The sequence below is a fragment of the Heterodontus francisci genome, chromosome 20 (genome assembly GCF_036365525.1).
Source record: "Heterodontus francisci isolate sHetFra1 chromosome 20, sHetFra1.hap1, whole genome shotgun sequence".
Taxonomy (NCBI): Eukaryota; Metazoa; Chordata; class Chondrichthyes; order Heterodontiformes; family Heterodontidae; genus Heterodontus; species Heterodontus francisci.
The window spans coordinates 38,832,401-38,854,945 of record NC_090390.1 but is presented as its reverse complement, the minus strand read 5'-3'; the positions used below and the strand labels follow the sequence as shown (position 1 = coordinate 38,854,945).

At 41.7% G+C, this 22,545-nt stretch overlaps 1 protein-coding gene across 4 annotated transcripts in view; it reads right to left on the bottom strand.

Annotated features, from left to right (window-relative positions):
- ide (insulin-degrading enzyme) overlaps positions 1-22,545 on the bottom strand; it is a 165,058-nt gene that overhangs the window by 3,324 nt on the left and 139,189 nt on the right. For all 4 annotated transcript variants that reach the window (XM_068052630.1, XM_068052631.1, XM_068052629.1 and 1 more), the window contains exons 22-24: positions 22,448-22,509; positions 11,010-11,082; positions 10,049-10,116 (exon numbers count right to left, since the gene is read on the bottom strand). In XM_068052630.1, coding sequence (XP_067908731.1) covers positions 10,049-10,116; positions 11,010-11,082; positions 22,448-22,509 — 203 coding nt within the window. The remainder of the gene's footprint in view (positions 1-10,048; positions 10,117-11,009; positions 11,083-22,447; positions 22,510-22,545) is intronic.

Genomic DNA, 22,545 nt, shown 5'->3' with positions numbered 1-22,545 from the left:
ACATTGAAGTAAATAAATATGATCTGATAGCCATTACAGAGATGTGGCTGCAGGATGACCAGGATTGGGCCCTGAATATTGATTACTTGATTAGAGATACAGCACTGAAACAGGCCCTTCGGCCCACCGAGTCTGTGCCGAACATCAACCACCCATTTATACTAATCCTACACTAATCCCATATTTCTACCAAACATCCCCACCTGTCCCTATACTTCCCTACCACCTACCTATACTAGTGACAATTTATAATGGCCAATTTACCTATCAACCTGCAAGTCTTTTGGCTTGTGGGAGGAAACCGGAGCACCCGGAGAAAACCCACGCAGACACAGGGAGAACTTGCAAACTCCACACAGGCAGTACCCGGAATCGAACCCGGGTCCCTGGAGCTGTGAGGCTGCGGTGCTAACCACTGCGCCACTGTGCTGGGTATATGACATTCAAGAAGAAAAGGAAGCTAGATAAAGATGGAGGGGTAACACTTTTAATCAAAGATGACACTGGTGCAATAGTTAGAGATGACCTTGGTTCAGGAGATCAGGATATAGAATCCGTTTGGTGAAGATGAGGAATAGTAGGGGAAAGAAGTCACTAGTGGGAGTGGTCTACAAGTCCCCCAATAACCACAACGTAGGACGAAGTATACAAGAAGAAATATTGGGTGCTTGTGATAAAGGGACAATAATCATGGGTGATTTTAATCTAGATATAAACTGGAAAAATCAGATTGACAATATTAGCCTGGATGAGGAGTTCATAGAATGCTTTCGATAGAGTTTCTTAGAGCAGCACGTTCTGGAACCAACCAGAGAGGAGGTCATCAATACAAAAAATGCTGGAAATACTCAGCACCTTTGCCAGTTCTGACGAAAGGTCACTGACCTGAAACGTTAACTCTGTTTCTCTCTCCACAGATGCTGCCAGACCTGAGTATTTCCAGCATTTCTTGTTTTTATTTCAGATTTCCAGCATCTGCAGTATTTTGCTTTTCTATCTGAGAGCAGATTCTATTAGACTTGGCATTGTGTAATTGACAGGATTAATGACCTCAGAGTAAAGGCACCTCTCGGTAGCAGTGACCACAATACGACTGAATTTTACATCCAGTTCGAAAGACAGAACTGTGGGTCTAAGACTTGTATTTTAAACTTAAATAAGGGCAGCGGAGCTAACTGAAGTGAACTGGGTTATAAGGCTAGGGGATAGATCAATAGAGAAGCAGTGGCAGACATTTAAGGGGATATTTCTACTATAAAGGAAAACTCTAAGGGGGAGGACCCACCATCCGTGGTTAACTAAAGAAGTTAAGGAAAGCACCAAACTTAAGGAAAAAGCATATAATTGCACAAAGAGGAGTGGCAGGTCAGATGATTGGTCAGAATATAAAGAACGGCAGAGAATGACTAAAAGGTTAATCAGGAGAAAGAAATTAGAGTACAAGAGGAAGTTAGCTAGAAATGTAAAAACGAATAGCAAGAGTTTCTACAGGTATTGAAAAAGGAAGAGAGTAAGTAAAATGAGTGTTGGGTCCTCTAGACAGCGAGAATGGGGAGTTAATAGTAGATAATAAGCGGATGAAATAAACAAATATTTTGCTTCCGTCTTCACTATAGAGAATACAAAAAACATTCTAGCTGTAAAATCAGGAGGTGGAAGGAAGGGAGGAACTTGGTGATATTACAATCACCAGGGAAATGGTACTGAACAAACTCATGGAGCTGTGGGCTGACAAGTCCCCGGGTCCTTATGGACTTCATCCTAGGGTCTTAAAAAAAAAAAAAGAGGTGGCTAATGAGGTACTAGACCTGTTGGTGTTAATTTTTCAAAATTGGCTAGATTCTGGTAAGGTTCCATCAGACTGGAAAGCAGCTAATATAACCCCTCTATTCAAGAAAGGTGGTGGTGGGGGAGGAAGTGGGGGTAAGCAGAAAACAGGTAATCAAAGGCCAGCTAGCTTGACATCTGTCGTGGGGAAAGTGTTAGAATCGAATATTGAGGCTATCGCTGGGCATTTAGAAAAACTCAAGGTAATCAGGAATAGTCAGCATGGTTTTGTGAAAGGGAAATCATGTTTAACCAATTTATTGGAGTTCTTTATCCACAGTGCATGTTACTGCATCAAAGGGGAACCCATTGACATACTATACTTGGATTTCCAGAAGGCATTTGACAAGGTGCCACATAAAGGGTTATTGCGCAAACTAGGAGCTTATGGTGTAGGGGGTAACATATTAGCATGGACAGAAGATTGGCTGGCTGCCAGAAAACAGTAGGCATAAATGGGTCCTTTTCTGATTGGTAGGATATGACGAGGTGTCTGTGCTGGGGCCTCAACTTTTTACAATTTATATCAATGACTTAGATGAGGGGAGCGACGGCATAGAAGCTAAATTTGCAGATGACACAGAGAATGACTACAGAATTCCAAAGTGCAGAGGGATCAAGGTGTTCTAGTGCATGAGTCACAAAAAGTTAGTATGCAGGTACAGAAAGAAATAAAGGCAGTTAATGGAATACTATCCTTTATTATGAGGAATTGAAAATAAAAGTAAGGATGTTATGCTTCAGTTACGCAGGACACTGGTGAGACCACATCTTGAATACAGTGTGCAGTTTTGTTTTCCTTATTTATGGAAGGATGTAAATGCGTTGGAGACGGTTCAGAGGAGGTTTACTAGATTGATACCTGGAATGAGTGGGCTGTCTTATGAGGAAAGGTTGGACAGACTGGGCTTGTTTTCACTGGAGTTTAGAAGAGTGAAGGGAGACTTGATTGAAGTTTATAAGATCCTGAATGGTCTTGACAAGGTGGATGTGGAAAGGATGTTTCCTCTTGTGGTGAGCCCAGAACTAGGGGGGCACTGCTTTAAAATTAGGGGTCACCCTTTTAGGACAGAGATGAGGAGAAATCTTTTCTCCAAGGGTTGTGCAACTTCGGAACTCTGCCTCAGAAAGTGGTGGAGGCGGGGTCATTGAATATTTTGAAGGCGGAGGTAGATAGATTCCTGTTAGGTAAGGGAATCAAAAGGTTATCGGGGCAGATGGGAGTGTGGAATTCAAAACAAACAAATCAGCCATGATCTTATTGAATGGCGGAGCAGGCTAGAGGGGCCAAATGGCCTACTTCTGCTTCTAATTCATATGTTCATATATACCAGTAAGCCCATACACACCTGGAGCACAATAACTTCTAACATAATGTGAGGCTACCTCCCCCTCATGTCAGTGCCAGCTCTTTTGCTAGTGCAATCCAAAACCAATTCCAATGTTCTGCTCACTCCCCACAGCCCTGTATCTCTCTCCCTCTGCTTCAAATATTTATCTCACTTTCCCTTAAAAGATGCAATGATGTCTGCCTCCAGCAACCGGTGTAAAGTATTCCAACCTCTACCAATTTGCAACATGAAAGAAATTATTCCTCTGCCAGAAAATTCTAATAGTGCTGTGATAAAGTTTTAATTTATAAACATTTAGCAGGGGACTAACATTATAAGCCCCTATTTTCTAATTGTTTACAGCATTATAGAGCTTTTTTTTTTTAGTTGTTTTGTGTAGCCACTGTTAAAGGCCTGCTACCTGACCCAAACCCGACAGGAACCGACATGTGTCGGGGTCGGGTTGGGCCAGACACACACAGCAAGAATTGCAGGTAAATGTTAAAAGTTAAAACTTACCCGAGCTGGAAGTCTGGGACGTCAAAGAAGGAAACTCTTGAGTCTGCGCAGTGAGCGTCTCTATGACGTCATCACACACGTGCTGCAGCTTCCTGAAGATTGGGAGTCGCAAGGCAAGTAAAGGGAGCATTCCAGGGTCGGGTCGGGCTCGGGGGGGAAAATGGAGGGACTTGGGCGGGGTCGGGCTTGGGTCCGATGTGGTTCCGTCGGGATTTTTTTGTGACTTGAGCAGGCCTTTAGCCACTGTAGGTGGGCTGAGTGAAACTTGGACGTTTTTGACCAAGGCAGTTAGAAGAAATAGATTTTTCTAAACTATTGTTGTCTGCTTTGCAACATCTTAAATGCAGAAACTTCTCATTAGTTTAATCAGGAGAAGTTGTTTTCTTTCTCAGGCAGTTAATTCAAAATATTTTGTGTACTGCTCTCTGGGGGCATACCATTTTGAATTTCCTAGAATCCAAGCTCCAAATTCAAAGAACTGCCAACTAGTTCCATCTTCCTCTACATCAAGTCAAATGCTGCAAGTAACCAGCATTCCAGTCATCCTTTCAACAATGTGCAATCATTTGACAAGGATTCATTAGCAGTCAGGTTTTCTTCAAAGCACTAAAATGGCACACTTGGGGCCTAATTTTAAAACAAAAAATAGGTAATACAAGAATATGAACAACACTTGGCTAAGTTGACAGTTTGAACTTCCCAAGGCAAGTTGATGCAGCACTTCAGAGAACACAACACCTGATAGCAGACAGTACTGTGATAGGGGAGATTGAAGCTGCAATTCATAAACTTAAGAGCACCTTAAATGTAGAAAAACATCCCAAAGGCACTTCAAGAAAACTAATACAAACATAAGATGCTGAGTCAAAGGAAGTAGTATTAGAAGGGGTAACCAGAACTTGGTCAAAGAGATGGATTTTAAGGATGATCTTGAAGGAGGAGAGTATTGTGTCAGGACTTAAGGAGGTAACTGCAGAGATTTTAGGTAACTGGAAGCACAGCCCACCCAATGATGGGACAAAGGAGGCTAGGGATAGGGAAGGCCAAGGGGGTAAAAAGTACTTAAACATGAGGATGACAGTTTTAAAGTAAGCACTGGGGTCCAGGAGTCAATGTAGGTTAGCGAAGACAGGGTGATGGCTGAGTAAAATGCAGAGGGGAGGATGGGAGATCAGCCAGCATTGGAATAGTTGAATATGGACATAACAAAAGCTGAGAGTTTCAGCAGCAGACAGGCTGGAGTCTTTGTGATGTAGATGATGAATGTCGGAAGCTCAGTTTTGGATCAAATCGGATGATGTTGCAAACTGTCAGGTTCAACCTGAGACAATGGTAGAGTTTGTGGCAGGTGCATAAATAGAAAGGGAAATATGAAAAATATGGCAACTGGGTTTCAAAGGCCCGAGACTCTGGTGAAAGAAAAATGCAGGTTGAAAACAAAAGGTGCAGACCACCTGGTCAATAGTGTCTTGATGGGGTGGCCCCACTCCATATACCAACCCACTCCCTCTAATGAAGGAGTTAAGACTGGGTGGAGATAATCCATATAGGTGATTTCTATAATCTTATATTCAAAACACTCCTTCCCAGCTACCTCAACTGAGTTGACTGTTGTGGATACTAAGCTCACGGCCTAAGTGACATGCTGAATATGGATCATCTCAGTATCCAGGACTAAGTACATGTACTCAGACTGCCAACAAACTGAGTCTCAAGAAGCAAACTGATGACCTTAATCACTAACTGCATATTGTGCACTATATCCAAGGAAGAAAGGCATCTGGCATTTAAGAAGTATTTAGATGAGCACTTGAAACGCCATAGTATACAAGGCTACGGGCCAAGTGCTAGAAAATGGGATTAGGATAGATAAGTGCTTGATGGCTGGCACAGACACGATGGGCCAGAAATGAGTCAAGAACAAAACTGATAGGGTGATCTAAGTAGTCATGGAAGCATTAGGGGGAAAAAGTGAGAAAATCTGAAATACACAAAAGGAACAGGATCGGGACAACTATCTGATCAAGCAGAAGGTCAAGAAACTTATAAGAAAGCAAAAAGGAACTTGACCTGAATATAGCAGAAAATATAAAAGGACAATAACAGCATTCCTAATATATATATATATATATATATAGAACAAGAAAAAAAAAAAAGAGTACAGAGGGATGTTGGACCATTTACCAATTGTGTTAGGAAGTAGGATTGGAGAACAGAAAAGTGACAGGGCTGCTAAAATCATTACTTTTGTGTATTTTTACAACATTTTGTATTTTGGGAGGACTAACAAGGCAAGGGAATATACAATGGGTGGTAGGACCCTAGGAAGTACAGAGGGTCAGAGGGACTTTGGTGTACTTGTCCATAGATCACTGAAGGCAGCAGCAAAGGTAGATAAGGTGGTTAGGAAGGCATATGGGATACTGCCTTTACTTGCCGAGGCATAGAACATAAGAGCAGGGAGGTTATGATGGAGCTGTATAAAACGCTACTTAGGCCACAGCTGGATTACAGTTCTGGTCACCACACTATAGGAAAGACATGACTGCACTGGAGAGGGTGCACAGGAGATTCACCAGGATGTTGCCTGGGCTGGGGCATTCCAGCTATGAAGTGAGACTGGATAGGCTACGGTTGTTTTCCTTAAAGCAGAGAAGGCTGAGGGGAGACCCGAGAGGTATACAAAATCATGAGGGGCATAGATAGGGTAGATAGGAAGAAACTTTTTCCCTTAGCTGAGGTGTCAATAACCAGGGGGCATAGATTTAAGGTAAGGGACAGGAGGTTTAGAGAGGATTTGAGGAAAAAAAATTTCACCCAGAGGGTGGTTGGAATCTGGAACACTGCCTGAAGGGGTGGTAGAGGCAGGAACCCTCACAACATTTAAGAAGTATTTAGATGAGCACTTGAAACGCCACAGCATACAAGGCGAGGGGCCAAGTGCTGGAAAATGGGATTAGAATAGTCAGGTGCTTGATGGCCGACATGGACACGATGGGCCGAAGGGCCTGTTTCAGCATTGTATAACTCTATGACAAAGAGAGAGCTAGATGCCAAAATTAAAGGAGCACTATAAGAGAAAGATAAACTTGGAAAACCTGAATATCACATAGGAAGACATGTTAGATAGATTAAGGAAGCTCATAGTAAACAAAGTTTCAGGCTTTGGCATTTTGCATTTAAGGGCGCTAGTGGAGTTGGCTGAAGATTGAAAAATATCAAGTGGGTTTTCTAAGTTGAATGCAATTGGGCATCATCCCAATGGATTAGAAAGTTGCAATGTGACTCGATCATTAAAACAGATGAACTCTAAAATTATAGACCAGAGAGCCTTAGCTAAATTATAGGAGAATTATATTCCCTCTTGAGACACTGAAGAGGGAACATTTAGAAGGACATGGGCGGAGTAAACATAACAACCATGAGTTTAGAAAGGGCAGGTCATGTTTGATCAATTTACTGGATTTCCTTGAAATTACAGATCTGGTAAATGTGAGCAAGCTATTGGATGGAATCCAAAAAAGCATTTAATACCATCCTAAAAAAAAAGCAGATGGAATCACAAGATACTGGGATAACTGGCTAAGTATTAGGCTGGATTAATGTGTGGCTTTAACTTAAGACAGAAAAGAGTGGCAGTGATCGATGCATCAGAGTGGAAACAGGTTGCTGGTGGATTCATTGGGATTAGCCTGCTGATACATTTAACTTTTATAGAAATGTTGTAGAGAATAGCCAAGTTGGCAGATGAGACAAAATTGGGCGTGGTGGTCAATGATGTTAAACATTGTGCAAGAATACAAAGAATCCGAACAGGTTCGGTCAATAGGCAGCAAAGTAACAGATATAGTTCAACACAAATAAGTGTAAAGTCATTAGATTAGCTAAAAGTTGAGAATTATATCAAACAGCAACAGACAGCAGTTAACAGCAGGAAAAGATCAGAGGGGTTTGAGGAATAGGTCATTGAAATAGTTCAGTATTTACAGGTAGTCGAGAAATTAAATAAGCAATTCTGACGTTGTTTCTGCCATTGGTGAGACTGTACTGGTGCTCAGTTTTGGTCTCTATCACAGTAAAAATGAGGAATTGCTGGGCTTGAGGGTAGTAGTCCAAAACAAGGCTACAAGGCTGTTTTCTGAACTTAGAGGGCCAGGTTATGAGTAAAGATTGTCCACCCTGGAACTTGAGGTATGAACTTGAGGGTAGTCAAGAACATTTTCAGGGTGATGGAGAAATTAAATCTAAAGTTCTTCTGTTGGCACAGGATTCAAGCAAGAAACAAATTAAGACGGGTAGGAAACGAATGGGAATTCAGACAACATAGTTTCAATCAGAGAGTGATAGAAATAGGGAATAGATTACTGGGAACGGTGGAACGGAAAACAGATGTTTTTATAAAGAGCCTCGACAAATTCCTTTTAGTAAGCAAAATTCAGAGCAGTGAGCTCCAAAAGTATAGAATCTGATGGGAGGCTTGCCTCATGAGCTAGAGCAGCCTTCTCCTCCTCAAAACATTACCATGTTCAAAGTGACTCCTGACAATGCACCTGGCGCTGCGACGTCATCAGAGTGCTCCCACCTGCGCTTGAGCGCAGAACGGTCTCTTGCTGTCAGTAAGGTGCTGCGCATGCGCAGCCTACGTTCTTGCCAGGACTAATTTGCGCATGCGCGCGGAAAAGTCATCGCGTACTGGAACGTCGCCTTCTTCCCCGGTGTTGCCTCCCGCTCCCGGCCTCGCTGCTGCCTTCCCTCAGCCACACACTCCCCGCTTCAATCCTCACACCCCCATTATCCACTCGCTCCCCCTCGGCATTTCATCCCCATCAGCTGCTTGCTTCGCTCACCGCTTCAAACCCCCCACCCCGTTGTCATCGGCCACTCTCTCCAGCCCTCGCTGCTTCATTCCCCCCCACTTTCCCCTTCTCCCCTAGAGTCTCGTTCCCTTCCTATCCCTATCTTGCCACTCTCTCTCTCCCCCCTCTTGTGGGGGGAGAAGCAGTGAGGTCTGGAGTGAGTGGCTGACAAGGGGTGGGGGGGGGGTGGGGTTTGAAGCTGTGGAGCGGAGCAAGCAGCTGATAGGGAAGCAGCAGCAAGGTGGAGCGGGTGGCTGAGAGAAGACAGCGGCAAGGTCGGGAGTGAGCGGCAAGCTGACGGGTGGGGTAGGATCGCAGAGATAGAATTTAATTTTTTGTGATAAATTGAACAGCGCCATCTTTAATCCTGGCAGCTGCCTAAAATGTCACAGTCAGTGATGTTTCTGTGCATGAGGCTGCATTTGCACATGTGCAAGTACCGTGCCACCTCATGGTTGCATTGTCAACAAATGCTGCCTACTATGTTACTGTGAAGCATTAAGTGGAAGCCAGGAAATGCATCCAGAGGCAGGGATCCAAATGACAATTGACAGCATTATTTTGAAGCGACCATCGTGCATTTCAGAGTGGCAATGCTAGAAACCTGGCAGCAAGTCCTTGGATTGTAGTCTCAGCCATGGATTTTGCATAGTTTGGTATCAGTCTGGGAAAGGGGGAAAAATAGTAATTTACGCACCAGTAAAAATTATGGCAAAGGGAATTTCCATTCTAGTAGCAGTCAACGATAAAGGAAAAAATAACACGGAAGGGATGTTCTGTTTACATTCCTCTGAGTTTAAAAGGTTGAGGGGCGATCTAATGAGGTGTTTAAAATAAAGGGATTTGATAGGGTACAGAGAGAGAAACTCTGGTAAAGAAATCCAGAACAAGGACCATAATCTTAAAATTATACTTCGACCAGTTAGGAGTGAAATCAGGCTTTTTAAAATACACAAAGGGTAGTAAAAATCTGGAACTTAAACCCCCACCCCCCAAAAATGCTGGGTCAATTGAAATTTTCAAGTCAGAAATTGATAGAGTTTTATAAGGCAAGGATATCAAGAGATATGAGAAAAGGCAGATAAATGTATTGAGGTACCAATCAGCCATAAATCTAATAGACTGGCAAAACAGGCTTGAGGGGCTGCATGGCCTACTCAAGTTCCTATTTTAATGTAGAAAAATTATTTAAGTCTTGCTGCAAAATACTCAGCTCTATTGATTTTCATGGCTTTCCAATCAATATCACTGTTTCCATTAAAAAAAAGCATCATAATTGACTGTGGTCAAAGTTCGCCAATGCTTTAGCTTTGACACTGAACACAACTTTAAACAATCTTGCAGTGCAATGGAAAAACCTAAACAAGTGTAAGAGAACTTTTAAAAATAGTGTTAAAATTTCAAAAACTCCAAAGGAGCTTTAAATGCATTTATTAATTTGTCAATTTAGGAACTTCCCATATCTGTATTACAGAAGTAGAGGAGGAAGTAAACTGGATCAATAATCTCACTTACCTGGGGCAACAGTGGCGCAGGAGTTAGGTTGACATCATTTTGACATGGAGCTTGTTCAACAACAGGGCCTAGAATGGGACAGATTTAAGGCAAAAAAAGGAGATCATTGCACTAAATAGTAAAAATGAATCAACTGCCTTAAGGTGAATTAAAATGCTGGATTTCATGCTTAATCTTGAAATATATCAGCTTTTCATTGGTTCTGTACTTCGTTTTAATCAAAACCTTAAGTTTAAACAAAGGCTAATGCAAAAACCTATTAAAAACATTCGCAATTTCAGAACAGGTTATAAAAATATAATATAAAAACAGAAAATGTTGGAAATACTCAGCCGGTCAGGCAGCATCTGTGGAGAAAAAGTGTTAATGTTTTAGTTCTGTGTGACCTTTCATCAGTACTCTGACGGGCAAACGTAGGTATGGCATGGCCAAATCTAGACAAAAGCACTTTCTGCTCTGCGTGAATCTCAGGACAGCATTGCCTGAGAGTACATTTTCCATTTCCTACATCAGTTAAACTTTTGGCAACTCCACTGAGACTAGCAATTTAATGCTCACGTGGATAGTTTTATGGTGCAAAAATGCATCCACTCAGAACGAAGTTAACACTTTCAAATTGCATTCGTATCAGAAGAAATCTTAGCAAAAACATCTCCTCCCATTAGTCTTGTCTGAAGTGATAGTGTGCTAACCTGGGATGGTGGCCAACAACCCACGGGATTAAACTTCCAGTGATTGAAACAATTTTTAAAAAATTACTTCCAAATTAAAAAAATTTAGTGCAGATCAAAGTTGAACATCTGTTCGATGTAATAGAAGTAAACATTTTTTGCTGGAGGCCATTTTTACACACAAGAACAAATCTGAATGTTGAAGTTGATATATAAAATATTCTTAAATCTATGATATTTTGAATGCAATTCTTATGAACTGGTCAGTTTAAACAACTACAGATACTCACAGGAATCCATATCCCGGGACAGAACATGTACAGAGACCTTGCGTCGCCTCGAACCATCGACAGCCAGGAGCTCCTGCAAATAAACAGCTGTTATTTGACTAGTTGCATCATAATAAATAGGAATCTTAACTTTGTGGAAAGGATTTTCTACTTTGTACAAGAGCATCTGTGCTAGAAAATCAAGATATATCTTCAAAATGAGCTTTTATTTTGGGTTTTGAACCAATTCTGATGAAGTATGTCAAAAAATGTGACTGTCCAACATGATTTCTGCTAAGGCTGTTTGTATATATGTTTGTATGTGTCCAGCATTCGCCAGAGCTGGCGGGCAGCCATAAAGACAGGGCTAAATTGTGGCGAGTCGAAGAGACTTAGTAGTTGGCAGGAAAAAAGACAGAGGCGCAAGGGGAGAGCCAACTGTGCAACAGCCCCAACAAACAAATTTCTCTGCAGCACCTGTGGAAGAGCCTGTCACTCCAGAATTGGCCTTTATAGCCACTCCAGGCGCTGCTTCACAAACCACTGACCACCTCCAGGCGCGTATCCATTGTCTCTCGAGATAAGGAGGCCCAAAAGAAATGTGTCCAATATACAAACAAACATCCTCCATTCTTAAAGCCTTTTCTTTTCAACACAGATGCAAGCCCATCATTAGTTATCAGTACTGCAGCTTCTTAATCATTAGTTTCTGCAACAGGTTTTTAAAAATTAATTTATTCATTCAAAGGATATATTGCCTATACTCAAAAGATACTCAAGTTATGGACATAAGCTTAAATGACGAATACTGAAACATGGTAAGCACTGACCAGGGTAAAAAACGCATCAATAGCTAAGCAAAAACAGAACTTCACCAAAACATGATTCAAACTTTGAAAAATATCTACTGAGCTATCCATAAATTATAGAAAAATATACTAAACTGTACAGAGAGAATGCAACCAAAAAACAGCAAAATGGACTTGTTCTGTTATGGACAAAATGATCAAGATTGCTGCTGAAGACAGGAGAAAAGACTATGGCTACAGGTCAGAAGGCAGGTCTTTAAACAATTTGAGGGGAGGTGGTGTGAAGAAATGTGGGCAAAAAATAGCTTCCAAGAGGGCCATAAATGTGACAGTCACTCCAAGAACTTGGCCCCTGGCAATTCATTCCTGGTGGGATTATAGCAATTCCCATTCATATGTGACTATTGAATAAATGAATGTAGTCTTTCCCAATGGAGACTTCAAATATTGAATCAGTGGAACTACTACTTCTTGCTCAACTAATATCAGTGATCGGCTTGTCAAAAATACAAAAGGTTGAGATTATTTGCATTTCTGGGTGCTGATCTGAACTGATCATCTACGTATCGAGAAGCGTGCCATCAGCTGATCATATGGGAAGAAACCCATCTGGTGCAATACCTTCAAACAATATAACATTAGCAGCATTAGACAAGTAATGAAACTGACCAACCTAAATTGGGGTGCAAATGCTGCAACACTCTGCAGTATGCTCTTGCTCTGAATTAATCAATGACCAAATATGGACTCAGGACCAGAGCCATTTTGCCATAGTTCGAGTCATTAATGTAGAACTGACTGTTAATGATTTAATTTAGTGCTTTATCTCTGTGCACTCGCTGGCATTGTTCCATTTGTAATTATTTCAGTCATAATTAACTGCATTTTATCTGCCTCTAAAGTTTGTACCTCTGCTATTCCGGCTGATAGATTGTTGTAGACATGCATTATCTTTTGGGTAAATGGCATGCAAGCTCTCAACCGTGCAAAGATGGCAAAGGTAAGAACTGCAGGCCATCTGGCAGAGTTAAGGTACAAAATAACAACCAGTGTGGATGTGGCAAACAGCAGATTCTGAAGTACTACATATAGGAATGGAAACAGCTGCTTTGCTGTAGTGACGAGACCTGGCAACAATCAGTATTTGCATAGAAACTGCTGGACTATGCCAATGACGTGCTGCAAATCTCTGAACAACAAATCAATTCCCTCTGTTAGGGCTTTCCGGTGAACTGGCGAAAGACCAGCTATATGAGTGAGCTTGCTGCAGTGCCCCGCTGAATTGCAATAATGTTTTTTTGGGGGGGGGGGGGGGGGGGGGTGGAAAGAGAGAGAGAGAGAGAGAGAGAGAGAGATTCTATATACAGTGCAAGTATGGTACGTGAATTCAACAGATATTGAGAGCATATGCAGATTCAAAGATAATACTCATACTGGGTATATTTTATGACAAGATATTTTAACAACAGATTGACCAAAACAACTCAACACTATTCTCTGATGACACACAAAGCAAGGAATTATATTCAAACACAATCATCTTATTTCTCACTAAATGAATGTGTACATTCAAATTTTGTGTCAAGGATCCCTGTTGTTGCTAGGTAACAGCTTCAGTCATATTTTATATTTTCATCTTTCATTAATGTGCAATCTGTTACATTTGCATCTGAATACATATTAAAACCATTCCCTAAGAATGTTAGAAATCATTATATCAGTTGAGCAAAATATTTAAGCATCACACAATGTACAAAAAATTATATTAATAGATGACAACCATGTCTGATTAGACGCCGAATTTGCTGCAGAAGGTTACTTGCTGAATTAATGATTGCTGAACTCTTTTTACACTAGGAATCACTAAGAAACAGCTGTTGCATCTAATTTAGTCGTGGTTTAAAATGACATGTCACTCGCATTTAATTTGAAGCATTAAATGTGGTACACCTTTTGTGTTATGAAGTCCTTACAATCGATCGAGTGAAACTCCCCTCAAAAGATGTTTGTGCATTTCACTGTATTGTGTACTGCAGTTTATAATTTTGTACAAGGTAAACTGTATATTACACACCAGAAGAAATAGGAGCAGGAGTAAACTATTCAGCCTCTTGAGCCTGCGCCACCATTTAATAAGATCATGGCTGATCTGACTGTGGCCTTAACTTCACTTTGCTGCCTGCCCCCATAACCCTCGACTCCCTTGTAGATCAAAAATCTGTCTAAATCAGCCCTGAATACATTCAATGACCCAGCCTCCACTGCTCTCTGGGGATAAGCATTCCAAAGATTGACGACCCTCAGTAGAAGTTTCTCCTCATCTCAGTCTTAAAAGGGAGACTCCTTATTTTGAAACTGTGCCCCCCAGTTCTAGATTCAATTAATTAATAAAACAAAAATCTGGAATTGAAAGCTAGTCTCACTAATGATGCCATGAAACTATGACCGATCGTCGTAAAAAGCCATTTGGTTCACTAATGTCCTTTACAGAAGGAAATTGGTCATCCTTACCTGGTCTGGCCTGCATGTGACTCCAGACCCACAGCAATGTAGTTGACTCTTATCTGCCCTCTGAAATGGCGTAGGAAGCCACTCAGTTGTCAACAGCAATTAGGGATCGGCAACAAATGCTGGCCTTGCTAGTGATGCCCACATCCCAAGAAAGAATAAAAATATGAGGGGAAATATCCTCTCAACATCTACCCTGTCAAGTCCCCTCAGAATCTTGTATGTTTCAGTAAAATCACTTCTCATTCTTCTAAACTGTGAAGACAGATACAAAATATCCTTGTTCCCATTAATTCCCCAGTTTCATCCTCTAAGGGACCAACACTTACTTTAGCTACTCATTTTTTTTTTAATTTGTAGAAAGTTTACTCTCATACTCTAATTTCTCCCTCTTTTTTTTTCCTCTGCCAGTTTCTAAAATGTTCCCAACCTTCTGGCCTACCACTAATCTTTGCAGCATTGTCAGCTTTTTCCTTCAATTTGATATCATCTTTACCTTCCTTCATTAGCTACAGACTGTGCATGGTTCTCATATAGTCTTTTTCAATGGAATATATTGTCGCTGTATGTACAACAGAAGAGATTTAAATGCCTAAAAATCTCCCACAGTTCAGCTCATGATAAAGTCACTGATTTATTGGAATTCAGTAAGTCAAGTAGGGTTTTTATTCCAAAGCATTAATGATACAAAGTAAATAGCATTTTCAGGTTTGAATATTTTCAATGACATTAAGAGTTAAAATTATGTCTAGCTATATATTCAATTTTATCTCTACCTTTTATTTTAAAAGCACTGGACATAGAGTATCTTTCATGCTGCAGGCAATAAAGGATGGGGTGGGGGAGATGGGGAAAGGAGAATAGCGTTGAGAGCAAATTCCCAGAATGTGGTGTGGCAACAGAAAAGATGTGTTGGGCCTTGGGAATGTGGGAGAGCAGATTCCTATAGTATGGAAGTCCTGGGAGGGAAGGCTGAAAAAGGATAATGGGAATGTTGTCTTTGGAGTTTGGAAGCAGAGTACAGTATTGTGCAGATATTGTATTAAGAGGATCATGGTGTGGGGGAGCACTGGGATGTGTGGAACTACTGAGAAAGGTGTACTGGGATCTGGTATTAGGATAGGGATGCTCTGGGAGTAGTAATCCTAGGATGTGGAAAACTTAGGAGAAGGGTTTGAGCATCTGGAAAGTAGAAGGAGGAAATGGAGTTATAAGGTGGAGATATAAGAACAATGTCTTCAACACAGAAGCTGTCCCCAGGTGCTTCACAAAGGTGTAATCAGAAAAAAATTGACACCAAGCCAAAGGAGCAGATATTAGGCAGGGTGATCAAAACTTTGGTGAAAGAGCTGGATTTTAAGGAGAGGGCGGTGAAGGAGCAAGGAGCTTTAATGGCAGAATTCCAGAACGTAGGGCCTAACGGCTGAGTGCACAGTGTGTCAAAAACTGCAGAGTGGCCAAGGATGGCCGGCACAGACATGATGGGCTGAAGGGCCTGCTTCAGTGCTGTATAACACTATGAATCTAGGAGGGAAAATGCAGCACATTAACAGAGGATGCAACTAGGAAAGGGTTTTGGCAACCAAACAGTATTGAGCAGGAGATCTGAACAATTTGGGGAAGACTAGGGCTGGTGGGGGGGGTAAAAAAAGAGAGCTGATGTGGAATCACCCTTTATCATGTCCTCATTCCCTCAGAAGTTTGAAAGTAATTTTTAGGGTCACAGAGGTGTCATTGCTTGGAGCTCAGTTAAGGTGGGAGGAGTAATTCTTAAAATGCTTTCCTTTCAACAACCCCCACCATTGAGGTCAGGTGATGGTACCTGTAGTCTGGTTGTACTTGCAGATATGTTCAAAAGGACCAGGGCTGGACAATGTGTCTGTGGTAAAAGTTTTGAGGTCCCTGACTGGTAATTTCAGGGATGAGACATTTCCATTGGCTTCTACTTCCAGATTAAACTAAATCAGAAGCCGCTGGAAAAACGTCAACAGAGAGAGAGAACAGAGAGAGAACGTCTATCCTGAATATGCCGCAATGCTGCAAGTGTGCAGGCAAACATTGACTACTTGCAAGCAAATTATGCCACAGTTTCACCTATCAGTGTCCAACATATTGATCTTCACAAAAATGCACCTTTGTTATTCTTTTGATTAGTAGTAAAATAAATTTTTAATGCCTTTACCTTTCCAAAATTGGCTCACCCTATGTTAAGACAAATTGTAATATGGCCCCTTACATGACTATTTTGCATACCCCAAACCCATTTTAAAATGGCAATAGTCACTTAGGGAATGCCTTGGTTTCTGCGCTCTGGCACACATTACTTTCACCTGGGACACAAGCGCAGTGACATGTCGAAAGTTGGTGGACTTATATTTCTATCTAAACGTCGCAATTCCACTGCTGTCCATTTGGAATCACATTGTTCCAGACTTGCACTGAGGGGAAAACAGGCAACAAAATCCAAGTAATCTCCAGAAGTCAGCACTGTAAGTTCCTCATGAATACAAGAGTGTGGTGTAATAACGCTGAGTGAAATTGGCAAAAATAGATGCTGCTGACCCATATACGTTAGTAAATACAATGTAATGAATCGCTTTAATAAACCTTAATCTCTGATGAACCATCTATGATTCCTTCACAAAATCTATGCTATATTTGTTATTTTAAAAACTGTCAGGGAAAACATAGTAAAAAATTATATTTCAATGACCATGTTAGAAACAGTCATTAACTGACTTTTGCTGCGAACTGGATTAAAAGGTCAAGTTTTACAAGTATGTCAGAGATCAGTAACTGCAATGTGCATCATTTACAATCCAGTTTTAGGGCAGATAACCTGAGTGGCCAATGTCATTTGAAAGTTGCTTGCATCATATAATTACATTACGTTAAAAGTGCACCTTTCCTAACAGGTAATAGATTTGGCTTGGACATAATCTGGAGTACAATCTTACAGATGGTGACTGAACATTTTGTAACTGAATAATACATGCAGTAACAACCACTCAACTGTTTGCAGAAAAGCTTTTTGTTAATAATTATCTGGTCAGAGCTGACTTGGAATAGAGAGCGATGAATTCACTTTTTATGTCTATAATCTAAGAGATTCGATTTATTGGAGGAACTGAAGGGCGCTCTTAATTTGTAATTATGTTTATCTAATTTTGTCACTAGCTTTGGTGAGCAAATGACATTTTGTCCATGACAGATTCGGTTGTTTTTGTATTTTAGAATCCAGGACCTAGTTTAACAAACTGTCAAGATGACTAAACTTGTCCTGGCTACCTACCGTTAATCTCTGTCCCTTCCTGTCCTACTCTTCTGAAATACTATCTGCTTCATCCTAAAACTATTCCTGGTTTGGAGATCACTGGCCTTTTGTTGGCTACCTTGTCTTCAGTCACACGATAAGCTGTGGGGGGGGGGGGGGGGGGGTTGCACAAACATTGACCATCATGGGTTACATTGTCTTGTGACAACAACAGTGTAAGAAATGGTCCATCTCCCTATTGCTGATTTTTCTAATGCTTCACCTCCCTAACCACAATAACGATCATCTCCGAGTTTCATGGTTTATTCTGAATTTGCACTCCTGACACAGTGTGAATCCAGAGGTCATCCGGTAAGGTTCATCTACCACCCTGTGACATCGTGTAGCTAGCTCTAGTTTGTCAACAAAAGTAGTCCGCATTGGCATTGCGTACTATTTTGCTTGCCAGGCAGCTAATACAGTTGTACTGCTCTCCACTGATGTTTGTACGCTTAACTATATTTATAGGGGAAAATATGTTTTAAATTGGACTGTGTTTTGATGGCATTGCTATATACTTTATATGCAGATTAATTGCCCTCATGTCAGTAGCTGAGTCAACAATTTTGTCAAATTTCTGTGGTACAACATGTTGGTGCCTATCCCTGAAAAAGACTGCCCCAGCAATGGGGAAACCTGAAACATATGTTGCGACCAGGTGCGCAATGTGCCGAGGGGTCTCTTGCTGTCTTCACCTGCCTGCCTGTCCCAGTTTGCTCTCGGCGGGGGTCCCTTACAGTTCACCAGCCCTTTGCTGGAGGGTCCTAACACCAGTACCGGACTTAGGGGTGCAGGTTTCACTGTAGGTTGGGGTTTCCCTCAACCTAGCACATGTGGCAACTCTTGCAGTACTCCATCACATGTTTGTGGAGTTCTGGCCAGTCAAACTGCTGCCTTATGTGGGTTTTGGTCTTTTGTATACCGGCATGTACAGCCACTGTAGTCTCGTGGGCCCTTCTCAATATTTCTCCCCAGTACCTCTGGCACCACTAACTGGTGAACTACTGTCCACTCCTGGCCCTCAGGTCTGAGAGAAAAACGCCATTTCCTCATCAGTACCTCATTCTATAAAGAGTAGCAGTCAGGGACTCCCTCTGCGTCACTTTCAGATTGGGCAGCCTGTGCTAACCCTCACAATCCTGGATCAGCTCGTTGAGCCTCACCTAGGGAAAGTCCATTTATTTCATTCCCTGGGTCTCCTAACTTTTCAAAGAAAGTCTCGGCCAGGCAGACCTCATGGTCATTTGCCTAGTGTCAATGCAATCTCCTCTGGGGGAGCTGGTTTGATCATGGCCTGACCCACTACACATTCAGGGTCTCTGCAGGAGATTGTCTCCTGCCGCTGCCCTATCTGACCTCCTGCGATCTTTCTTCCACTACTGGGTGGGGGGGGGGGGGGGGGGGCCCTAACACCTTCACCCCTGCCAGATCATTACCTGGGAGCAGGTCAACCCCATCCACAGGCAAACTAGGGACAATTCCTAGTCACTGGTCCCAAAACTAGGTCGCACTCCAGGTACAGGTACAGACATACACTACCCTCCAATATCATTCACCACCATTTTGGTGTTGACTGTACTCTCTGGGGGAAAGGTCAGGTCTTTTCCCAGTAAAAGGGATCTAGTGGCCCCGGTGTCCCTGAGAATCACTATGGGCTTGCTTGCCCCACTCAAGGGATATGGGGTCACTTTCCCTTCAGATACAAAACCCTGGCAACCTTGAGGAATCCTATTAACTTTTCCTGCACTGGCTGTAGTAAACGACCTGGGTTGTACCCTTACTGCAGTCAAAGCCACTGCCCAGTGTTTTCCATCAGGCCCTCGTTTTCACTGAGCGGATGTGTCCTAGTTAACCCTATCGGTTTCCCCTTTAATTTCCAGCGTTCAGCTTTTAAATGCCCTGCTTTGTTACAGGTCTTCGGATCTCACTCTTGCTCACACCACCTTCCTTCTTGGTTGGAGGAGGGCCCCCTTGTCTCCTGCTTTCCTTTCTCTTTCAGGACTGCCTGGGCTTCTATCACCTTCCCACCCTTTGTCCTTTTTGGATTTGTGGGGGTGATCAAGAAAGGTTCTCCCCTGGGAAACCGACCTATAGATTAAAGAAAATTCATGGGCAAAACGGCTGCTTGCCAGGCTCCCCGAACCTGCTGCTCCTCGACATGAGTTTTCATTGAGAATGGGAGTGTGTTTTTAAATTCCTCCAACAGGATTACTTCTCCGAGAGTCTCACAGCTGAGCTGAATTTTTAAAGACCTCAGCCACTGGTCAAAAGCCAGCTGCTTGCTTCTTTCAAACTCCAGATAAGTTTGATTGGCTTGCTTTTTGAGAGTTCTAAACTTTTGGCAGTAGGCTTCAGGTACTAATTCATATGCCGAGGATAGCATTTTTGGTCAGTTTGATGAACTCTGGCAGCGAGGAATAGACCTCATGGACTTATCCAGTTAGTTTGCTTTGCAATAAAAAAGAGACAGGTTTCAGTTGGCCAATTTAGCTGCCTTGCCAGTTTCTCGAAAGACACGAAAAATGTTCCCACATCTTCCTCATCGAATTTTGGAATCAACTGGGTGAGTTTTAGCCATCTTGTACCCAAGCCTGAATTCTGATCCTCCATTTTGGCTATGCTTTCACTAGGGTTACTCTGTCGCCCCCTAGCTAACTCAAGTCACCTCAAATCTCTTTCTTCAGATTCTTTCTAGAATACCCTCTCATGTTCCTGCTCCTGTCTTTGTTTTTTTTCATATTCCATCTGGAAGGCTCTATGTTTCTCTTCCCCATTCCTTTTGGAAGGCTCTTTCTTCCTCCCTCTCCTGCCTGTCTCTCTCTCTTCCCCGTTCCTGGTCTTCTAATTCAAGTTTCTTTTGTTCCAATTATATCTTTGCTAGCAGTACCCTGTCTGGGTCTGCTTCGTTAGATTCAAGGGAAAAATGGCTGGCCAATAGCCTTAAGAGTTCAGACTTCCTAGCCTTGCCACATAGTGATCCCACTGCTTAGCCATTTTTCTCAACTCCTACAGAGACACTGTTTTTAAACTTATCCTAGGTTTCTTCACCCTGGCTTGGAGAACTACTCGCTTCAGTTCAAAACTTCTTAGTATCACACACAACCACAAGAAAACCTGTATTGATTTGTTCTTTATTGATAGGGAACAGTTTGGCTCCCACTTTCAATTTCCACTTGTTTGTCTGTGGGTTACAATCAGGACCCTAGCACCCAATTTCTGTTACGACCAGGTGAGCAATGTGTCTAGGGGTCTCTTACTGTCTTCACCTGGTCTTACTGTAACAGGGTTTAATTTTAAACAGTATTTTGAGCGCCCCCTTTGTGTCAATCCTTGTTCACAGTTTCCAATTATCAGGCAAAGAACTGAGCACAAACAGGTTTTCTTCAGTTTAAAGCAGAAAGATGAAATATATTAAAACCTTAAACTTAAACTCTAATACAGCGCACGCCTACGGATATACGATGTGCTCACACTAGCATGCAATATAAACATGCAAACTAGGGACAGAAAAGAAAAGATAAGGACAGTTTGAGGCAATATCTAGTTATGGTTTCTCGAGCTCGCTGTAGATCTTGATTGAAGTTATAGTCTTGTGCTTCGTTGGGGCCCAGTAATCATCTTAAACCTTTGTTCACGTGGCAAACCTTTCTCTCTTTGAGTTTCACGTGTTTTCACAAGATTCAGTTCCGTGGGAAGAGATGAAGGCAGGCATTCAGGCAGGAGAGGAGATGTTCAGTCCATGAGCACACAGTGGTGTCTCTTCAAAATTCAAAAAGCTCCCAGGGTGCTCAGCAGGTTAGTGTTGTGACCAGCTCCTTATATGGAAGGGTCTCTTCAACATCCTTTGTTGGAAGTTCAAATCCAAAAGCTCTAGCCAGCTAGGAATGTAACTAGAACTGGTTTGACCACTTGTGTATTGGAGAAACAGGGATTGGCTCCCTTCGTTGCCAATTCTTAGTGAAGAATCAAGTGTTACAGGATGTTTTTGTAACTTGACAGGCAGTAAACATGTTCAATATTGCCTTAATAAAGTAGCTTTACTATACTATACAGCTATTCACTTCACAGCTACTTTTGCAAAGTTTTCAACACCAATGCTGACAGGTCAGGCAGAAGGAAGCTTCTATGGGAATACAGAACATGAAGAACATCCAAGTTACTCCATTGCCTGCAAAGCCTTACCGTTTAAAATCATTATTCGAATCATCTTTTGTTTTTTTACATTAGAATTACAAAGTTTCAGGCAAATTTCTCATAGACTGAACTAAGTATTTCCGCCATCGAACAGCAACCTAAAGGGCTAGGATAATAGTTATGCATACCATGATTTGCAGAAAGGCTTTTTATACATAAATTATGGCTATCAGTCACAACATGGGCTGTGACACCCTTAACAAGGCTTAAATACTTCTGCAGGACTTGACTATCCAATTATTAGTTTACCTTTTGATATGCAATGAATATGTTTCATTTTTTTTTAACCTATTGTTCTGACAGGAAGTGTTTTACAAAAACAAAGCCTGTGAGAAAGTAAAAAGTTGTATATTTGTATCTAAAGCCAGGGCCAATAGTTTTGAGGTAACTTGTAGGACAAGGACAATACTACAGATGGGAAAAATTAGAGATAACCAGGTACACTGATGGCTTTCGATAGAAGGCGCAAACAGCCAATCATGTTCACAGCAACATTATGACATCAGGGTCTCCAAGTTGGCCATGTGACTCATAGCACGAGAGGCAAACTCCTGTGATGTATGGAGAACGTCAATAGAGTATTTACAAATCCTCACTTTTGCACTACTACTTGGTAATAAAAATATGTAACTTACTTTGCAGAAATTTACTATATCCTCTTTAGACAGTGTCTTCAGGTGTGCTACTTCAATGTTGTCTGCAATCATAACACAATTATACATTTTCAATACCA